Source organism: Camelus ferus, chromosome 9 (genome assembly GCF_009834535.1).
Source record: "Camelus ferus isolate YT-003-E chromosome 9, BCGSAC_Cfer_1.0, whole genome shotgun sequence".
Lineage (NCBI taxonomy): Eukaryota > Metazoa > Chordata > Mammalia > Artiodactyla > Camelidae > Camelus > Camelus ferus.
In genome coordinates this window covers 60674982-60698034 of record NC_045704.1, presented here as the reverse complement: position 1 = coordinate 60698034, position 23053 = coordinate 60674982, and the positions used below count along the sequence as shown (strand labels likewise).

General features: G+C 37.8%; 1 protein-coding gene across 2 annotated transcripts in view; it reads left to right on the top strand.

Moving 5' to 3' along the window:
• The window catches only part of MAB21L3 (mab-21 like 3), a 265078-nt gene that overhangs the window by 15712 nt on the left and 226313 nt on the right, over positions 1-23053 (top strand). Inside the window, exons 1-2 of one of the 2 annotated variants that reach the window (XM_032486969.1) lie at positions 21711-21731; positions 22355-22600. In XM_032486969.1, the coding sequence (XP_032342860.1) occupies positions 22355-22600 (246 nt within the window). In that variant the 5' untranslated portion in view covers positions 21711-21731. Of the gene's footprint in view, positions 1-21710; positions 21732-22354; positions 22601-23053 lie in introns of those variants that run through there. The other variant, XM_032486968.1, reaches the window with a different exon arrangement.

The following is a 23053-nucleotide window of genomic DNA, read 5'->3' as shown; positions in this document are numbered from 1 at the left end:
ATGTCTTACTATTATAGATTTCTAATTCAATTTTATTGAGATTGGAGAATATACTTTATATGACTTATGTCCTTTTAAATTTATTGAGATTTTTATAGCCATACATATGATCTTTCCTAGAAAATGTTCTATGTGCACTTGAGAAGAATGTATATTCTGCTGTAGTTAGGTGAGTGTTCTATAGATGTTTATTAGGTCAATTGGTTTACAGTTGTTGTTCAAGTCTCTTATTTCCTTGTTGACTTTTTTGTCTGGTTCTTCTACCCATTACTGAAAGTGGGGTATTGGAGTTTTCAACTATTATTGTTGAATTTTCCTTTTCTCCTCTAAATTCTGCCAGTTATTGCTTCATTTGTGTTGGGTCTTATTGTTAGAGGTGTGTATATGTTTATAATTGTTACATCTTTTTGATGAATTGACCCTTTTTTACTTTAAAATATTCTTCTTTGTCTCTAGTAACAGTCTTTATCTTAAAGTCTATTTTGCCTGATATTGGTATATCCAACTCTTATTGTTTCTTTTTCCATTCATTTACTTTCAACCTGTTTATGTCTTCGAATCCAAAGTGTCTCTCTCGTAAAGCATAGAGTTGGAGTATGTTTTTTTAAGAACTTATTGTGTCAATATCTGCTTTTTAATTAGTGTGTTTAATCCATTTGTGTCTAATGTAATTACTGATAAGTTAGGATTTACATTTACCATTTTGTTATTTGTTTTCTATATATCATGTCCTTTTTCTTCTGCTCCTCCATCAGTGCCTTTTCTGTGCTAGGTATTTTCTAGTATACCATTTTATTTCCTTCTCATTTCATTTACTATGTATTTTTCATTTATTTACTTTCTGGTTACCCTGGGATTACAGTTAACATCTTAGCTCATAATAACTTAATTCAGATTGATGCTAACTTAACTTGAATTGTATACAAAAACTTTGTTCCTGAATAGTTCTATTCCTTACCCCCTCCTTTTGTGCTATTATTGACATACAAATTACATCTTTATACTTTGTGTGCCCATCAACAGATTTATAATTATTGCTTTATAGAGTTGAATTCTTAATCAGATAGGAGAAAAAAGAGAAAATACATATCCATTTATACTTTATTTTATATTTATCTTTGTAGTTGCATTTACTGATGTTCCTTATTTTTTATATGGGTTCGAGCTACTGCCTAATGTCCCTTTATATTAACTTGAAAGACTCTTCTTAGTATTTCTTATAAGATCAGTCTGCTAGTGATAGCTATTTTTTTTTATTATCTGTGGATATCTTAATTTTTTTCATTTTTTGAAGGATAGCATTACTTAATATAGAATTCTTGGTTGACAGGTTTGGTGTCTATTTGTTTTGGTTTGGATTTTTTTGGTACCTTGTATATGTCATTCTGCTTCCTGGTCTCCATGGCTTCTGCTGAGAAATCAGCAGTTAATCTTACTGAGAATTCCTTGTACATGATGAGTCACTTCTCTCTGGAGGCTTTCAAGATACTTTGTCTTTCAGTAGTTTGATTATGATGTGTCTAAGTGAATCTATTTGGATTTTTCCTACTTGGAGTTTATTTGGCTTCTTGGATATATAGAATAATGTTTTTCATCAAGTTTAGGAATTCTTCAAATATCTGTTCTGTTTCTTTTTCTCTTTTTCCTCTTCTTCTGGGGTTCCTTTGTTTATATATTTAATTGTGTCCCACAGGTCTCTGAGGCTCTTTTAATTTTTATTTATTCTTTCTTTTTCTTTCTATTTATCAGACTGTACAATTTCAATGACCTATTTTCAAGTTTGCTGATTCTTCTTCCTGCTCAGATATTATATTAATCTCCTCTAGTGAATTTTCCATTTTAGTTATTGTACATTACAACTCCAGAACTTCTATTTGATTCCTGTTCATAAATTATATCTCTTTATTAATTAACTTGATGAGGCATTGTTCTCATACTTTTCTTCAGGTTTTAGACATGACTTTCTTTTGTTCTTTGAACATATTTAAGATAACAGGCTTAAAATCTTTGTCTAATAAATCCAATGTCTAGGCTTCCTCAAGGACAGTTTCTATTTACTGCTTTTTTTTCTTGATCATGTGCTATCATTTTTATTTCTTTGCATGTCACATAATTTTTTGTTGTTGAAAACTAGACATCTTAAATACGTAACATGGCAGCTGAAAAAATCAGATTCCTCTCATCCCCAGGGCTTGTCATTGTTTCTGTTTGTTACGATTATTGTTGGGTTTTTGGTGACTTCTGAACTAATCCTGTAGTCTGTGTTCTTTGTTGTCTGTGGCCACTGAGATTTCTGCTTACTTAACTTAGTGGTCAGCTAATGATTAGACAGAGATTTTTCTGACTACCTGGAATCAATATGTGTCTCAGTCTCTGCCAAGGGACCCTGATGTGTGTTGGGGCATGCCTTCAACAAACAGCAAGGGAATTTACAACTCTCCCTTAGCCTTCACTTCCTGCTGGTGCAAAGCCTCAAGTCAGCCAGAGTTGAGAGCTTAGGGCCTTCTCAGGTCTTTTCCTGAGCATGTTTATAGCCCTGGAAATGTGAAAAACCCTATGTACAGGTGTAGCCTTCTAGATTGCCAGAAATTTGTAGGAGCTTTCCAAAACGCCTATGAACATCTCATCCCTCAGCTCTTTTAAGCTGTTGGTAGGTCTTTTGTTTGCCTCAACTATTATTCACCTCTTTAGGTAGTCATAAAGTTAAATAATTGACCATAATTATTTTACCAAATGCCCTTAGGGAAGTCTGTTTACACTAGGAGAGCCCTGAGTCAGTCAAATATAGACAGCAAGGGAGGTCTCCCAGGGAACTACTAGCCAGATCAAATAATGATAATTCTCTGGAAATGCAGGAACTCCACCCCTGTTCTACTTCCTCTGCGGGCTGCCAAGCTGTTGGTTTTCACAGTGTGTATGGGCTGTTAATTTCCAAGCTTGCTGCGGAACTGGAGAGTGAAATACTGAAGTTAAAACACCACAAAACTCTCTCTACTTACCAAGATTCAGCTGTTTTTCTTGAATAAATGCTCCCCAGGTTGCTGCAAGCCTTTAGTTAATTTCCTGATTTCTGAAAAAGTTGATTCTGCTCTTTTTTGACAGTTTTCTCATTACTTTCATGGAGGAGAGAATTTTTGAAAGTTTTTACTCCGCCGTTTTCACTGACATCACTTGCTTCTGTGCTTTTTAACCTACTGTTTTCTTTTCCTGGAGCACCTTTCCTTTGCTAAATGCCCTCATGGGGTTCTTTTCACCTTACAAGACCCAGTCTAAATGTTCCTTCTTCAGTGAGCTTTTCCTTAACCTGCCAGACAATATTGATCGTATCTGCCTTAGCACCATTGAGCAGTGGTCTTGCTTGTAGTTATCACTGTTGTACTTTTTATCATCCTGTATTGCAATTAGGTGTGTTTCTCTAAACATCACTAAAGCGGGCTCTTTTTGTTTCTCGTCTATAAGTTTGGAACTCTTCAGTGTGGTGCCATGTTTAATGTAAAGAAAAGTGTTCTCAATGTTCTATAACTTAAGTTCACACAACTACTCTGAGAGGTTTTACTAAAGGCTTTAAAGTAGAAAATACAAAATCCACTTATTAAGAGATTAAAACCAACTTATTAATAGACCTCCAAATAGCAAACAGATTTGTCAGTTAGGTGCTCTTCTGTCTATCTTACAAAGCAGTCTTGCTGGGAGTGGTTGACTTTTACCCAATTCAGGGTTGCAAACTATATGGAGAATAATTACTATGCCCCCAGCTTGTAGAAAAAAGCTGTTATAATTCCCTCATGATTACAGCTGTCCTTGTTTTACTCTAACTGAGTCATCTCAATTAATTTGAAATATTTATAACAGATATTTTGGTTTAGGAAGCTTCTAGAAGTAGTTAATCAAAAGGAATTATGTTGAGCTGTACTGGGCACCCACACTGAGGTACCAAGAACTGTAGACGTGGTTCGTTTTTATGCCATTTCTTTCATTTCCTTTTTGATAGGGCCTTTGTATGATCAATTTGTTGCCTAGTGTCATTCAGCATTGCCTTTTATCTTAGATCATTTTAGTCTCATTTAATGATTGAAGTATAGTTAGACTGAGCTGGGAAGCTGAGGATTTATGTAATCTTGGCCTTGATTGGTCATTGAAGAGGAAACCAGAATCTAAGCAGTTTTTGGTGCCAAAAGCCCCAAAGCCCTTAGATCTGTCCAGTGCTAATGACTGGCTACTCGATGTTGTAATAAGGCAAGAATTTACTGAGAAATAAGGTCATTATTTGAAATAAACCACATGAGCTGGGGATAAAGGCTTACTCTTTATTCTTGGTTGATAGTATTCTGGCTGCTTATGACTGATGGGGGTTGTCATGGTGATGGGAGAGAATGGATTGGGAGGTGGCTGTGATAGGCATTGCAGTGTGGAAGAAGGGGACTTAATCTACATATCCTTTTTAATAAGACTTTGTTATGACCTTCCTCTGAATAGGGCTTGTAATATCACATTGCCTTTCCTCCTGCTAGGGTCTAAAATGAAGGCAGTAAAAGTATCCTATGGTTCTGCAAATCAGACTTGTCTCTGGGTCGACTCCATCTTTCCACAACCCTAAGCAGGCTTACATACTGATGCAGAGACTTGGTAGTAAGAAAAATTTTAGTGTTTATATGATAAATTTAGAAACTAAAGCAAAATGTAAAGGAGTTATTTCAATTGGTAACACTCATTTGGTACTTTGTTCCACTAGTTTTTCTTTTTTAAATGAAATGTTTAATAATAAAGACTAACAAAGTTTAGTTATCAAATTTCATTCATTCTTTTCTATTCTTTCTTCTTCTTGTTATTGTTTTCTCTGGATGGGTTGACCTTGATCCCTTTTATTGAAGGAACACCTGCCCAAAAGAACAAATTTAATTTCTGCAACATCGACTGTAGATTATAAACTGCCATAAACCTATGGTAAAAAGCTACATTTTCCTTGGCAATTGGTCTCCTTAACCATATTTCAAGAACAAATACTGTGGTTTCTGAGTAGTGAAGCAGAGAAGTGGGGTCTGAGTGTCCCTCTTGCTGATGAAGCCTCCAGCAGGTGCTCTGGGAGGTTTTACGTTTCTCAGAGGAAGGACAGGGGTTGTTCCGACTCCTCTGTAGCCTTTGTAGTTTTCAACATTTCCTAAAGTCCTGAAGGAATGCTGGAAAGATTTTACTTTAGCAGGTTCCTGATTTGGAGGCCTAAATCAAGAATGCTGTGTTATTAAGACTCATTTGAAGAGCACTACCTGCCAGGTGTCCTGAAGAAAAGTAACAAAGAGGGAATTGGTGGTGGTAAGAGTGAGCTTCCTGTGGTCCCAGGATTGAAAATCCTGAGTAAAGAGGAGAGAGAAAGCTGTCCCCAGCTGCTGGTAGAGGTGGAAAGAGCAGCAGAAAAATGTCCCAGGAAAGCAAGAAACTCACCCTTCAGAAGACATCAGCTGAAAGGTTGCTGCCCTTCCTGGGGCAGTCAGGTGACTGGTTTCAGGGAGTTCAACACAGGGTGGTGCCTCTAAGATGCCTGTCTAGCCATGGGAAACACACTGAGGTCTTCAACAGAGGTGTACTAGTGTGCTGTGGCTGCATAACAAAATACCACAGACTGGGTGGCTTAAACAATGAAATTTATTTTCTCATGGTTCTGGAAGTTAGAAGTCCAAGATCGAAGTGTCAGTAGTGAGTTTCTCCTGAGGCCTCTCCTGGGCTTGCAGATGCCCACCTTCTCACTGTGTCCTCACACAGTTTTTCCCCTGTGCACATGCATCCCTGATGTCTCTCCCTCTTTTTTATAAGGACACCAGTCAGATTGGGTTAGGGTCCCAGTCAAATGGCCTCATTTTAACTTTATTACCTCTTTAAAGACCCTGATTCCAAATACAGTCCATTCTGAGATAGCAGAGGTTAGAAACTCAATATGTGAATTTGAGGGGAACATAATTCAGTTTATCGTAAGAGGGGACAGTAAACGCCACCATTGGCAGGTGGAGAAGAGGAAAGCCCACAAAATAGGACCTGTAATTTACTTGGCAACCAATGACCATCTAAGTATAGTCAAAAGAGCTGAAGTGTAGTTGAAAGAACTGAAACCTCTAGGTTACTTTGGAATTTTATCCCAATTTATCTTTCACCCAGAGCAGCAGGAGAAGGTGACAGCAGCAGGGGCATGATAGGAAAAATGCTAATACTCCTGGGGAAACCAAGGGTTATCAACATGTCAAATCATTCAGAGATCTGTGGGGCACTCAAGAATGTAAGACAGCCGCTAACACCAGAGACTGCAGAGTCTCCTTAAAGTACAAGGTAGGAACATGTGGGAAGTTATTAAATTCAGAGAAATGGTCCAAGCATTTACCAAGGTTTTTTGATGCCTCTGTGTGTCCAGCACTGGGGAATTCATTGGAGAGCCAAGCAGACCCTTGGTCCCTGACCTCTTGTGGCTTCCACTCTAGAGCAGGGAACAGATGTTGGTCTAAATGCCACACATTTAATCTCAAACTGTGATAAGTGCTCTAAAACCCAAGGACCGTGGGACAGGATTGAGTGTGATGGAGAGAACGAATTTTGACCCATTGTAAAGGAGTTCCAAGGAACTCACATTGTAGGTTGAGGCTTTCAGGATAAGGAAGAGTTAGCCAAGCAAAGCATTAGAGGGGCATCGTTGCAGCAGAGAGCACTGTGTGTGTTACAACCATAAGCAAAACACATCTTAAAAAGAAAAAAAAATAGCAATGCGAAAGTTTTTTTCTGATTATATAAATGATGCATGCTTATGGCAAAAAATTTTAATTGAAGTGTAGTCAATTTGCAATGTTGTGTTAGTTTCTGGTGTACAGCATGGTGATGCAATTATACATGCATTGTATTGCTTGTCATCGTCTTTTTCATTATAGATTATTAGAAGATATTAAGTATAGTTCCCTGTGCTATACAGTAGGACCCTGTTGTTTATCTATTTTATATAGTAATTTGTATCTGCAAATCCTGAACTCCCAGTTTATTCCTCCCCTCCCTCCCCACTCCCATAACCTTAAGTTTGTTTTCTGTCTATGATTCAGCTTCTGTTTTGTAAATAAGTTCTTTTGTGTCTTATAAAAAATGTTTTTTACACAGGAAAATATTTTAAAAATTACCTGAAACTTCACTTCCTTGAGGTAACTGCTATGAGAATATATGCTGTTTCATATGGTGAACAGCAACTTTAAGCTTCTTTTTCCTTTCTAGTTTCTTCCCATCTTCCCTCTGCCTCTTCCCTCTGTCTCCCACTCATGAGACATCTGTACCTCATTTCGTAATTAATAACAACAATGTGCGTATATTTCCATACTTTTTTTGTGTTAACAAATATATCATACTTTTCCCATGTGTTATTGTATGTTATACTGTATACAATATATGGTATTTTATATATAGTACTTAGTATATTATTATATCTATCTCTATATTGTGTGTGTACAGATCTATACACTAAATATAAATGTAGCATAAAGGTATAGATACACACACACAGATATTAGGTGGTTTGTATGTCGCTGGCTTCAAAAATAGCATTATAGTATGTATCCTCCTTGGCACTGTTAGCAATTTGTTACGGACATTACCCCCAAGTTAACTGCCAAATACCTAACTCAATGACTCTCACCCTAACTGACCCCAGGGGACTGAGTTAATTGGTTTGGGGAGGGACCCAAGCATCTGTGTTTTTCCAAAGCTACCCAATCTGTGTGTAACCAGGATTGAGAACTTATCCAAATCATTCTTGTAGAGAGTTGCATACTGCTGTATGATACAGGTGATCACATTTTATTCAATTGTTCCACCAACGATAGGCAGTCCCTTTGTCTTTATTAGAAATAATGCTGTACTTATATTTCCTAGCCCATTTATAAAATGGGAGAAGTAATAGTACTTACCTCATTGGGTTGTCATGTAGATACAGTGGCTTCATATTTATAAAATATTTTCAACAGTATCTGGCAGATAAAATGTGTTTAGTGTGTTACCTGTTACTACTGATGTTATGATCATTATGACTTGTATGTGATGATCCTTATATATGATTATTTATTTCTTTGGATTAGGTTTCCAAGGGTGAGACTTCTGAGTTATATGTTTTAAATGTGACAGATATCGCCAGATTACTTTTCAAAAAGGTACCAATGCTTTACCCTTATACTAGCAATGTTTCAGAAGTACCATTTCCCCCCCAGATCTTTGCCAGCAACAAGATTTTCTACTCTTTTTAACATTTGCCAGTCAGATGAGTAAAAAGTGATATTCCTTCTTTTCCTGCACTACAAGATGAGCTGAACACTTTTCCTATTGGTCATTTTGATTTGGGTAGTGGTGCTGGTGGATGTGTGTAGGTAAGAGAGAAAGAGAGATTCTTCTTTTATTATCCTTTGCCTATATTTTCTTTTTTATTTAACATTTTAAAAATTGAGTTATAGTCATTTTACAATGTTGTGTCAAATTCCAGTGTAGAGCACAATTTTTCGGTTATACATGAACATACATATATTCATTGTCACATTTTTTTCTCTGTGAGCTACCACAAGATTTTGTATGTATTTCCCTGTGCTATACAGTATAATCTTGTTTACTTTGCCTATATTTTCTGTTGGGATATTTATCTTTTCCTCATCATTTGTAACAACTCTTTGTTGACACAACTCTTTTTTCTCTTCATTTCCTTTGTAAATATTTTATCCCAAACTATTATTTACCTTTTTAGGTTTTTTTCAGTATCTTTTGTTCACATAATCAGTTTTAATGTTTGAATTATCAAATATATCTCTCTTTTCTTATGTAGCTTCTTGGTTTCTTGATTGAAATCCAATTTCTAGATTATACATAAATTCTCTTAAAATTTATTTCAAGATTAAAAATTGAATTTATTTTACATTAAAAATATGGTGAGGCATGGTGAAGAAAACTTAATTTTCCCCAGGATAAAGGTCCAGTTTTTACAGCACCACTTATTAAATAAGCCATTTTTCTAGCTTAATGCTTTTAGAGAAATTAAAAAAGGTCTTTGGGGCTAAATCTTCAAAAGAATGTGGGAAAAGAGCAGTGAGGGATGAGAGTTGAAAAGTAGGCAGGAATCAAGTCACATGGGGTCATAGGCATAAAAAAGGGCTTTGGAACTTATTCTAACAATGCAAGTTAAAGAGTTTTGAGCAGGAGTGACATGATCCAATCAAAATTTTAAGGTTACCCTCCACCCAAGAGTCTCATATCTTTGTGGGGCTCCCATACATATGTACATAATAAAAATTTTTTTTTTCTCTCTAGTTTAAAAAAAAAAAAAGATTGCTTGCTCTCCCTAGTGTGGGAATGGTGCAGAGAGGTGCAGGGGAGGAACTGGAGGAACAACTGAAAGGCATTGTAATAGTCCAGGGAAGATGTGACACTGAAGCAGAGAAGCAGTGGGGATGGCAGTTAGGAGGAATGGGTGGATGGACCCAAGAGCTATTTTAGAGGCCGACAAGATTGAACAGAAGATTGAATGCGGGAGGTGAAGTGCAGCAAAGAGTCAGAAATGACTTTAAATTTGAGATGATGATGGTTCCTTTTTCTGATCGCCATGAAACTGGACAAACAGCAGATCTGGGAGATATTTCAGTTTAGTATGAAGAGATGACAGTAATCATAAAGGAATATAATTATGTAAAAGTCTGTGGCAATAAACTTGAAAAGTTAGAGGAAATGGATGATCTTTGAGTCAAACATAAACTGCCAGTGTTGACCCTAAAAGAGGTAGAAAAGTTAAACATGGCAGTAGCCTTAGGAGATGTTCAAAAAAAGATTCTTTCACCTCTTAAAAAAACCAGGCCAAAATGCTTTGGCAGCTGAGTTGTATCTAAGCTTTGAAGAAAAGATATTTCTTACATTATTTAAGCCATTCTAAACTATTGAAAAATATAGATGAATTGCGGCATGGTTTGTTTCCAGGCAGAAACCTCAAAACAAAGGAAACCCCATCAGAAGTGGAGTAAATTGTGATATACTTGTCCTGTAGGCTATTATATAACTATTTAAAGAGTGAATTCTGTCTATAGCAGTAAACATGGCAGGTAAGGGGGTGGGAATTTCCACACTATATTGTTAGGGAGCGAGATACAGAGAAAGTGTGTATAATATTATCCTATTTTTGTAAAAAGAAGTAAAACAAGCTAAAATGTATGTGTGTGCAAATGCAGTGACAATGTAGAGTTTTTACTTTTCATATTTCAAATGGTTTCACTTGTTACGAGGAGAATACATTACTTTAATGATAAAAAAAAAAATCAAAATGAATCCAGTAACTTTAGATATGTTGATTTTGAGAAATCTCCAAGGTATCTAAAAGGAGATGCCAAGTGGTCAAGATGCTGTAAAATCTGATGTTTGAAAGAGTGGTGTGGACTGGAGGTCATCAGTGGGCGTCATGGCAACAGTGGCATTTGAAGTCATGGAAATGGATAGGATGGCTAAATGGGGTGTGCAAAGGGAGTGAAAGATAAAATCCAAGACCAAGCCAGAAAAAACTCCAGCAAAGAGATGTTCAGTGAAAGAGGAAGCACCAATGAAAGAGACAAAGGAGGGGCGACCTGAAATGCCACAAGGGAAGCAAGTATTTCTGGGATAGCAGACATTGAGTGGTATGAGGTTAATATGAACCTCACTTTGATAGAAGTGTTCTTTGTGGAATTTCAGAAACCCATAAGAGAAAGCCTCTCCCTCCTCCCCCTTATTTCCTTTCCCCTCAGGAACATTATTGCCAACAAATAGTTCAACATCCATCCCAGCTTCTTTCGAATACAGCATGAGGACAGGTATGAGGTACCATTAACTCAGAAAAACATAAATCTTCCTTGGTTAAGCTCACACTGTCACCTGTGAATGGAAGAAACTGACGCCAATCTATGTCTCCACAGCCAATGCCTTTGGAAGCAGAACTTTCTAGCAGAGGCATCATTGAGGATATAAATGGAGAAAATTTGTTAGAAAGGCCTGTGTTTGTGATGGACAATACCTGGAATCTCTCAGTGAAGCCATTCTAGTTAAAGTGCAAGAGAGTATGTCCCTTGGACCTTCCCTCTTCTTTCCAACCCCACTTCCTTATCCTAGTTCTGTGCCTCATCTGGTCCTCTATCTGTGGTTCCTCAGGGTCTCCACCTAATGTAATGCAGGTTGTGTACTGCACCAGGATGCCTGAGTGGGGGGCATGTGGGGCTGGAATCTAGCACGCTCTGCTCACTAAGCCATGAACCTTTGTGAAGGTTGCTTCTTCCTGGAAGATCTTTTTCACACAGGTATGGTCAGCTCACCAAGCACTGGCCGTGTAGATCTGAGTCTATCCAGAGAGGCCAGCCTTTGTGACTTGCACAATGGTATTGAAGCAGCTAGTATCAACCTTGAGTCCCATGACAACCGTGAACCAGACACAGTGTCTGCCAGGCTATGGGCAATCCCATAGACAACTAGCTGCAAAGTGAATCACTTTAAAGAACAATTTCTGTCACATCAGTGTGTTGTAAAATATCTTTCAAAGGCTCTCCATTGCCTACAAGGAAAAATCAAAATACCTTAGCCTTGAATTCAGCACCTTGTGTAATCTCTTCAAACTAATCTGGCATCTTTCAGGTGTATTGCTCTGATTATAGCCCCTGCCTATGTCTCTATGCCTGTTACTCCTGGCTTAGGACGCCCCCTCCCACCTACCTCTCAGAGTACTCATCTCCTCGGTGTACATGCTTCCTAGGCCTCACTATAGCAATTACTGTCTTCGTCCCTTGGGCCTTGATCCTTCAGTACAGGGCTGATGATAACCACTCTTTATACTATGGCCTTGACTCTCCAACTTTACCCAAGGGAGGAACCTTCGGAATCAGTAGGACCTTTGCGTTTGGTGCACCCAAGCACAGGACTTGTACAAAGCAGGACGCTGATGAGTTTGGTAGTATAGTGTGAAGATTCTTTTAAAATTTCCCAGTATACTTCCAAATATTAAATGCTTGCCCTTGAAATTGTGTAGCTACCTTGAAGATAGACATGTACTGCAAAATGATTTATGAAATGTTCTCTTACTGCCTCTGACCCACATAGATTTTTGTTTCGTTTTCTGATTGTATCTTTCCTGCCCCAGCATGATACATCTTAATAAAACGAACACAGAAATACATACTTTACAGTTGAGCTAATAGTATTTTCCTATTTTCAGAACACTTATGTTATAAGATTGAGTCTGTTTTCTAATTATGCAGAATAATATTGGCCAAACTGGAAAGCAAAGACAAAAGAAGTATCAAGAAATGAATTCTTTTTGTTTTATTTTAAATAGCACTTACAGTATTTACACCTTTTTCTGATCATAAATAGTATATGCTCATTGTGAAAAATGTATAAAAACAAATTTGCAAAAAGACATAAGCTCATTATTTTTCCACCATCCAAAAATAACCGCTGTCAATTTCATTTTGTGTTTTTCTGTCCCCCCTTTTTTTCCCTACATACTCTCAAGGATTCCCAAAATATCTGTTTATTAAAATGTATCATTCAGAAAGGCCACTGTCTGACAGTAATAGAACATTTACATATCCAGAATGGCCACCTGATCTTTCACTCGTAATATTAGACTTATTTAAATCTGATATGTTACCTGTATCATTTTAAAATTTAAAGTTACCATTAGCATTTTAATAATTAGCAATATTTGCGATCTAATAATGAACTGCAATGTTTGAGATCTAATGATGAGAGTTAAAAACATACAGTATTGGATTTCTGGTCTCTGATTCCACATATAAGGAGCTTGGAAGTTGCCACTCCATCCTCACAACAATGACAAAAAAGGCTGAACAGACTGAAAAATCAACACTTCTTCTTGGATTTGTAAGAGAAGAGATAACACAAGGCAGACCACTCTCCCCCAAATTAAAGAGACAAACAAGCTAACACAGGGAGTTACCGAGCAGAGGCACGGAAGTAGAAACCGCCAGAACCAGCACCAGGGTAGGGAAACCTGAACTGTAACTGACGAATTGCTGGGGACACAGTGAGGAAATGCCAGGGACCCAGTCATGGCGGGGGCCTCCACAATTTTGTGAGATTTACCTCTGGGTTCTCTACCAGATCTTCACAGTAAATGCCAGGAAAACAAACTGCCCTCATGCTTCCTGCAGCGGAGGGGAAAGGAAGCATTTTTAAATATACCAGAGAAATCAATTTTTAACGAGGCCTGTCCTCAGCAGAAACTAGTTAACCAAAGCCTAACCTGCTTGGATATTATCAGCCCTGGAAGAAGGGAGATACTCAACTGTAGTAAGCACTAGCCTTCCACAGGAAGGAAGGAAAACAGCCACCTCTAGCCCACTAGCCATCCTGTCCCACTTCTGGATGGAGAAACAAACCTGAGTAGTGAGGTTCACAGTCCAGAAGCACAGGCTCCCTAAAAGGCTGAAACCTAATTACAGGACTAGAGAACGTTTCCCCACCACCACATTGCTAAAGCCTATTTACATCAGTTCCTTTTAAGCAGTATATTATGTCTGATTGTCAAGAAAAAATTACAAGGCATATGAGAATGCAGAAAAGACAGTTTTAATCAGACATGGCAGAGATGCTGGAAATATCAGATGGGGAATTTAAAACAACTATGATTAATATACCAAGGGTTCTCGTGAATGAAGTAGACAAGATACAGTAACAGATGGGCAATGTAAGCACAGAGATGGAAATCCTAAAAAATAACTAAAAAGAAATGCAAAGATGAAAAGAGCCTCTGAAAGAGAAATGAATTATACCTTTGACAGGCATATTAGTAGATTGGACAGTCTCTAACTCAGAGATTTTTTTTCTTCAACTATCTCAAAGAAACCTCCAAAACTGAAAAATAAAGAGAACAAAGATTGTAAATAATTAAAAAAAAAATCTAAGGACTGTGGGACAACTACAAAAGGTATAAAATACACATAAGGAGAACACCAGAAGGAGAAGAAACAAAGAAAGAAACAGAATAAATATTTGAAACAATAACGACTGGAATTTCCTCCACCATACCACAGATCCAGGAAGCGCAGAGAACACTAAGCAGAATAAATGCCATGAAAACTACACCCACACATACTACATATAAATTACAGAAAATCAAACGTAAGGGGAAAATGTTAAAAGAAGGAAAAAGAACACCTACCTATAAAGGAACAAAGGTGGGAATTACATCTGACTTCTCAGAAGTGATACAAGCAAGAAAAGGGTGGAGTGAAATATTTAAAGTACTGAGGGAATAGTGTTCTGTACCCTATAAAATTATTCTTCAAAAGTGAAGGAGAAAGACTTTCTCAGACAAAAAATGAGAGAATATGATGCCATTAGACTTGTCTTGCAAAAAATGTTATAAGAACTTCTTTAAGAAGGAAAATAAAATAGTTCAGAAATTTGGATCTACATAAAGAAAAGAGCACTGAAGAAGGAATAAGTGAAGGTAAAATTAAAACTTACTTTTCTTATTCTTAATTGATCTAACATAAAGCAAAATAATAATATCAACAATGTATTTGTTTCTATATAGTATATATATAAGTGTATATATATAATAAATTTATATATACACACACTTATGTGTACTTATATATAAGTGAAAGAATGATAGCAATGATATAAGAGATGGAAGTATTGAGATAAATAATTAGGATCATTTTGTTATTATAAGGTACTCACACCACCTGTGAAGTAATATAGTGTTATTTGAAAGTAGACTTGGGTTAGTTATAAAAGTATATTACAAGCTACTAAAAAAATTGTAAAGTAAGTTAACTTATTAATTAACTGATAAGCTAAAAAAGGAGAGAAAATGAAATCACATAAAATGCTCAATTACAACCCCAAAAGGCAGAGAAAAGAGTGGAAGACAAAAACGGGCATAAAGAATAAGGGCAATAAATAGAAAACAGTAACAAATATGATAGATATGAATCCAACTATATCAATAATCACTTCAAAAGTTATTGGTGTAAATTCACCAATTAAAAGAATGTCAGAGTGGATCAAAAAATAAGACCCAAGGCCTAAAAATATGTTGTCTACAAGAAGTCCACTTTAAGTATAAAGACAAAAGATAAATATATAAGGAAAAATACTCCATGCCTACATTAATCAAAAGAAAGCAGAAGTAATTATATTAATTTCAGACAGAGCAAACTTCAAAGCAAGGAACGTTATCAGGGATAAAGAAGGACATTATCTAATGATAAAGGAGTTAATTCTCCAAGAAGACATAGTAATCCTTAACATGTATACACCTAACAACAGAGTGTCAAACTATGTGAGACAAAAACCCAATAGGACAGCAAAGAGAAATAGATGAACCCATCATCGTAGTTGGAGACATCAGTACCCCTCTATCAGAAATGGACAGACCCAGCAAGCAGAAAATCAGCAAGGACAGAGTTGAACTTAACGTCACCATCAATACTAGATACAATTTCCAGAAAGGGGAGAGGGGGTGGAGGGAGTAAAATAAGTGAAGGGGATTAAGAGGTACAAACCTCCAGTTATATAATAAATGTCACAGCATCAGGAATATGATCAATAATATTATAATAACTTTGTATGGGGCAGATGGTTACCAGACTCATCATGGTGGTCATTTCATAATGTGTGCAAATGCTCAATCATTATATAGTGAACCTGAAACTAACAATATTATACATCACCTATATTTCAATAAAAATGAAACAACTAAACATTTATCTAACAAAAATACTGAATATAATTGATATCTATAGGCTATTTTATCCAACAATAGCCGAATACACATTCTTCTTAAACTCACATGGAGCAGTCACCAAGATAGACCACATTCTGGACCATAAAACACAAGTTGACAAATTTAGAAGGTCAGGAATCATATAATGTCTGCTGTCAAACCATAATGAAATTAAGCTTGAAATGCATAACAGAAAGGTAACTGGAAAATTCCCTGATGAATGGAGATTAAACAACATACTTCTAAATAATACATGTAGTCTATCTGGGGTCCCCAGGCCCAGATGGATGCACTGGTAAATTCTACTGAACATTTAAGGAAAAAATTTTACCAGCTCTCCACAATCTCCTTCAGAAGACAGAAGCAGAAGGAATACTTCCTAACTCATTCTATGAGGCCAGCACTACCCTAACACTCAAACTAGACAAATACATTACAAGGAAAGGAAACTACAAACCAATATCTCAATACTCAAGAGTCAATGGCCTTCCTATATATCAGCAATGAGCAAATGGAATTTGAAATTAAAAATACAATGCCATTTACATTAGCACCCCCCCAAAATGGAATACTTAGGTACAAGATCTATATGAGGAAAACTATAAAACTATGATGAACAAAACCAAAGAACTAAACAAATAGAGTTTTTCTATGTTCATGGATAGGAGACTCAATATTGTCCCAATGTCAGTTTTTCCCAACTTGATTAAATGCAATCCCAATCAAAATCCCAGCAAGTCATTTTGTGGATATTGAGAAACTGATTCTAAGGTTTATATGGAAAGGCAAAAGACCTAGAATAGCTACCACAATGTTGAAGAAGAACAAAGTTGAAGGACAGACAGTATCTGACTTCAAGACTTACTGTAGAGCTACATTAATCAAGACAGTGTAGTATTGGCAAAAGAATTGACAAATAGATTGACGGAACACAATGGAGAACCCAGATACAGGCTCCTAAAAATATAGTCAATTGATCTTTAACAAAAGAGCAAAGACAATACAATGGAATCTAGTCTCTTCAACAAATAGTGCTGGGACAACTGGACATCCACATACACACACACACACAAAATCTAGACGTGTACCCTACACTCTTCACAAAAACTAACTCAAGGTGGACCACAGATCTAAATGTAAAACACAAAACTATGAAACCCCTTGAATACAACATAAGACAAAACCTGAATGACTCTGGGTATGGTGATGACTTTTTACATACAATACCAAAGGCAACATCCATGAAAGAACTAATAGATAAGCTGGACTTCATTAAAAGCAAAAGCTTCTGTTCTGCAAAAGACAATGTCAAGTGAATGAGAAGACAAGCCACAGACTGGGAGAAAGTACTTGCCAAAGACACATCTGATAAAGGACTATTATCCAAAATATACAAAGAACTCAAAAGTTAACAATAAGAAAACAAAAATCCCAATTAAAAAATGGGCCAAAGTCCTTAACAAGACACCTCACCGCTGCCAAACAGGTGGCAAACAAACATATGAGAAGATGCTCTACCTTATACGTCATCAGGGAAATGCAAATTATAACAATGAGATGCCACTGTACACTTATGGGAATGGCCAAAATCTGAAACACTCACTGACACCACTAAATGCTGGAGACGATGTGAAGCAGCAGAAACTCTCAGTCATTGCTGGTGGAAATACAAAATGGTACAGCCACTTTGAAAGACAGTTTGATGAGTTCTTACAAAACTAAATATATCCTTACCATATGATCCAGCAATTGCCCTCGGTATTTTCCCAAAGGAGCTGGATACTTATATTCACATAAAAACCTGTAACTGGATGTTTGTAGCAGCTTTATTCATAATTTCCAAAACTTGTAAGCAACCACGATGTCCTTCAGTAGGTGATGGATAAATAAACTTTGGAACATCTAGACAATGGAATATTATTCAGTGCTAAAAAGAAATGAGCTATCAGGTCATGAAAAGACATGGAGGAGCCTTAAGGCATATTATTAAGTGAAAGAAGTCAATCTGTAAAGGCTAAATACTGTATGGCATTCTGGAAAGGGTGAAACTATGGAGACAGTAAAAAAAGATCAGTGGTTGCCAGTAGTTCAGAGAGTGGTTGGGGATGGAAAAGGGATAAACAGGCAAAACACAGAGTATTTTTAGGGCAGTGGAAATACTTTGTACGATGTAATGATGAATACATTTGTTCAAACCCATGAATGTGCAATACCAAGAGTGAACCATAATGTAAACTAAAACTTTGGGTGATAATGAGGCGACAATGTAGGTTTATCAACTGCAATAACGCCAAATTAATGGAATCATTCAATATGTAACCTTTTGAAACTGGGTTCTCTCACTCAGCATAATTCTTAAATTATGCTTAAATTCAAAGTTTTAAATTCTTACATCCAAGTTGTATGTATCAATAGTTTGCTTCTTTTTATTGTTGTGTGTTATTCTCTAGTATAAATGTACCACAGTTTGTGTTTATCTGTTTGCTTGTTAAAGAAATTTCCAAACCATTTTCCATTCCCCTCAGAAATGTATGAGAGTTTTAGTTGCTCTGTATTCTTGTCAGTGCTTGATATTGTCAGTATTTTTTTTTCATTTTCGCCATTTAAATAAGAATGTAAGTAATTGTATCTTATTGTGTTTTAATTTGCATTTCCCTAGTGGTAATGGTATTGACTATCTTTATGTGCTAATGTACAATCCTTGTATCCTCTTTGGTGAAATGTCTATTCAGGTCTTTTGCCCGTTTTTTGATCGCGTTGTTTTCTTATAGCTGACTTGGAGAGTTCTTTATATATTCTGTATACAAGTCCTTTGTTGGGTATGCAGTTTTTCAAATATATTCTCCTAGTCCATATCTTATCTCTTCATTCTCATGACAGTATCTTTGGAAGAACAAATTTTAAAACTTAATGAATTCTAATTTATCAATTTTTTAAAACAGATAATCCATTTGCTGTCATTTCTAAGAACCGTTGACCTAACCTCAGGTCACAAGGATTTAGTTCATGTTTGTCATTTAGACCTATGATCCATTTTGAGTCCATCTTTATGTAAGGTATAAACTTTGTATCCAGGTTTATTTCTTCTCCTGTGGATGACCAATTGTTCCAATACACATTCGTGGAGAAAACGTGTCTTCCCTCTGCTGACTTGTGTTTACACTTTATCAAAGATCAAATGGCTATGTTTGTGTGAGTCTATTTCTGGACTTTCTATTTTGTTCCATCGGTCTTGATGCCTTTATCTTCTTGCTGAGTCTCTTTTAACTAGGAGAAAAAACAACAACAACAAAAACAGACAAATTTGTCATGTGTCCTGAGCACTAGAGGCTAGGAGGAAAAGAGTCCCCTCTGTGCCCAAGAACAAGCAATAATTAATTCCTCCCATCACCTATTTCTTGCCACGTCCTAACTCAGGTATCACATAAGCTGAGGTGAACAGCTCAATACAGTTAGCAGTTAGCTTCACGGTATAATAAAGTAATAAAACCAGAAGTCTTCTTCCTTAAAGGCTTCCCTCATTCCCGATGTTATCCTGGTGATGTCAACTGAAAAATATGCCAGCCTCACATGACTGTGAGCAGAGGGAAGGGAGCTGCACCCTGACTTAAGGGAAAGTTTCAGATGAAAATATAACTCTGTTTACCATGTAGAGAGATATGAAAATGGAAAATACCTTACTATTTAATTTGAAAATAAAGTGTCATCCAAGCCATAGTGCGATCAACAACTGATCTCTGTTAAAAGTAAGTTTCTGGGGTGCCTTTGAGCATTGAGCCATTTGAGGAAAATCTAATATGACATTCCAGTGCATGGAGATAGAGATGGATGGACACACAGACAGATGGAAACAGATCTAGACAGTCTCCTTCACTTTCCTCTAGCCCTGTCAGGGATCACTGGATATAAACTGTTTTGGAAAAGGTCATCTTTACTGTTTCATGCATCACAAAGTACTTTATTTTTTAGAGTGGTCACTTTCACGTTTAATGCAACCAAATACTCACCACTATTTATTAAGCGTCAGTTACGTGTTAGGTACAGGGCTCCATGGGTGATACAGAACAGACAGGGTCCCTGTCTTGCTGTTCATGGTTGGGGACTTCCTCACAGCTCAGACAATTATCTATGTCTGGTCCTCTAAGCTGTCAGATTTGAGTCACCCCAGGATTAAAAAGAAGTCTTTGAAAGAATATGTCGGAGTGTATTACCTTGGTGAACTTTAACAGATTTGTATTTTTAAGATTGATTTGGATCAAGCCAACTCTTCCCCTTCTTGGGATGAAAATCTTGGCCAGTAGGTAAATCAGTAACAAATACCTCTGCTGGTGAACTACGGTGACATTATCTTCCCAGGACTTCTCATACTAATGGTTTAAGGTTTTGAATACCTTGTTAAATCAACTTTAAAAAATAATTTCTTGGGGGGAGGGTATAGCTCAATGGTAGAGTGCGTGCTTAGCATGCATGAGGTCCTGGGTTCAATCCCTGGTACCTCCATTTAAAAACAAACAAATAAACCAACCAACCAACCTAATTACCTCTCCCCCACAAAAAACAAACAAACAAAAAAATAACTTCTTGGTCTTCACAACAAATTGAGCCAAAGCTGGTTTGCAAGTTTGTTATTGCATTTGATGTGAGTCATGAGAAATGAGGGTATGTATTTCCCGAAGAAGGGGGGAAATCTGAGTCAATTTTGAACCCTCTCACTGACTTAGCACAGAGCCTTAGGCAGTCTGTTGCTCAAGAAATATTTGCTGATACAATATCCAATTAGCCAGAGATCTGTATCTGCAAAGAAAGTTTGTCTTTGCCAGTCCGTCAGAGTGCTGTGTTTGCGGGACTGCCCTGCATTTTGGAGCCTTTGCCCGTAAGGCAGTAGTACATCAATGGAGCAGGGAACTGGTTGTGTTTATATAATATCTTGTTTCCCGGGTCCGGCACCCAGGTAAAATTAGACTGTAGTAAGCCACGTGAGCACGTGCTCCTTTCTTCTTCTCCCAGGCTCCTCGGCTGGGCCCGCTCATTGTTTGCCCTGCTCACATCTGGGAAGCGTCGCTGGACCCTAGAGCGGGAGAATAATTCCACTTTCAGCATTTCCACCAGCTGCACTACCGCTGGAACGGAGGTAGGGCAGCCACAGGCACAGAAGGATGCAAGTTTGTGCATCCGATGACGGGTGTCCAGGGCCTACGTTAGAACAGTGGGAAGGGAACTTCCGAGTTAATGATTGCAGTGAAGCAGAAGCGAGGACAAAAGTAAGAGCAGGTGGGAGAAACAGCAGGGCTTCGCGAAGTTGATAAGAGAACTCCGAATTGAGTGAAGTTCCGAGGGAGGGGCTCTTGCTCCGTCGGTGAAAAACCGGTAGTTTGAGAACAACTGAGCAGCGTTAAGAAAAGCCGAGGGAAGACGCTGATATATTCGGGAGCACTGGATGGCAAAACAGGGAAGATTGTGAATTACAAATAGAAGAAAATAGAAAGTCGAGGCAGTACTAGGGAGGGCTGGCTTTACAATATTTGTATCAGACTGCAGATTCAGGGAGGGGATCTGCGGAAGCTGGACCCAAGGCGGGGAGCAGGGAGGTGGGTGGAGCACGCAGCGGCCGGGAGCTACGGTGTGGCTTTCAGACAAGTGCGGAGCTCGTCAAGATATGCAAATACGGTGGTTACAGGAGGCAGAGTAGACCCGACTCCCAACAGGGTTGCCGAGCACTCGGAGCAGCACTCAGGTGGGTTTGGAAAGACGTTTGCTTTTGGAACATTGCCCCGAATGGACCCAGTCTCCCAGAAGTGCTGTAATTTCTTTAGATCATCTGATAGCCGGCTCTGATGTTTAACCAGGTTCAGGGAGATCAAGCCATTGTGATTTTTTTTTTTCTGTAATAAAACTCGCCCCAGCAAGCCAGACTGGGAATTTGCTGCCTGAGCTGTTTTCCAACACGGTTTTGCTGGCAAAACCAGATGTGAGCGTTTCCTTGACTCTTGAGGGGCCTGTTTACACGGACTTTATTTTTACTGTTAGCTTTCAGGTGGGAAGAGGGAGATTGTATTTAAAGGTCAGCAGGTGAGCGGTCGGATCCCTGTCCTGCCATTCCTGGGTGTGCCTGTGTGATTGTGCCTGTGTGTCCGTGCTTCTGCGTGTGTGTGTGTTTCTACAAGAAAATCGTTGTGCCCTGATCCGGTTAACCAGACGTGATCATTTGTTTGTAGGCAGAATGACGGGGGCCAGGCTGACGGTTTGGCAGTTTCCTATTTGTTTATTGTAAAGAAAGTAAATCAGTGCGGGATTTTCTGGATTGGAGGGCAAGGGATATTTATAGGCAACAGGATAAGAACAAGGAGATAAGAGACACTGAGCTCAGAGGTGCGTCTAGTGTCCAGATAAGAGCATAAAAAGTTGGGAAGAAGCAACGATGGGGAACTTCTGTCTTGAATGGAACTTTTGAGTATTTGGGAAATACAACTTGCAAAATAGCCCTTTGGTTAAAGCATCAGTCAATACAACTAAATAGATAAAACTGAGTGGGACTCAAATTGGTTTTCAACAACTCTCCTTAAATTGTTTTCTTTTCTTAATTTCCCAAAGATGAAAGATGGATACTTGCAATTTGGAAATGAAAACTGGAATGAAGAATTAAGAAGTCAAGTCTCTGGTCCACGTACACATTCCTGGAGAAATTCGGCACCCAGAGACCAGCATCACTGGGAAAGCTACCCACAAGTGCGGCTTCCACGGGGAGAAAACCAGCACGTTGCTGTCCCGCTCAGGACGGACCAAGAAGCCATGAAATCCCTGACTGAAGAAAACTTAGAAGATTGCCTACTGAATAAGGTAAGGACAGATGCTGGTCTCTCCCGTGCACCCCTCCCAACTCCTCCCGCCCAGCCAACCTTGATTCAAAAAGGATTTCAGGCTGTTTCCAAAGATACAGAAAATGCTCCTCAAGACTAGCACCCATAAGAGTATTTAGGGACTTATCATATTTCAGTCCTCTTTGAGGTCCCAGTGCCAGGGGCATGTTGGGTATAGAATGTAGAATGGAGACTTAGAACGCAGGCTGGAACTCCAGCTCTCCCATTGATGCATGGGTGGTCACAAGCAAGGCACTTAACCTGTCTGAGCCTCAGTCTGCTTATCTGTAAAATGGGAGTGATAATAGGCTCTTAGTGGAGTCATTGAAAAAGAGTAAATAAGAAAGCATTTTGAAAATGGTAAAACTGCAGGATTAAAAAATATATGAATTATCACTATATTTTTAGTACACATCAGTTAAGAACTAATTTC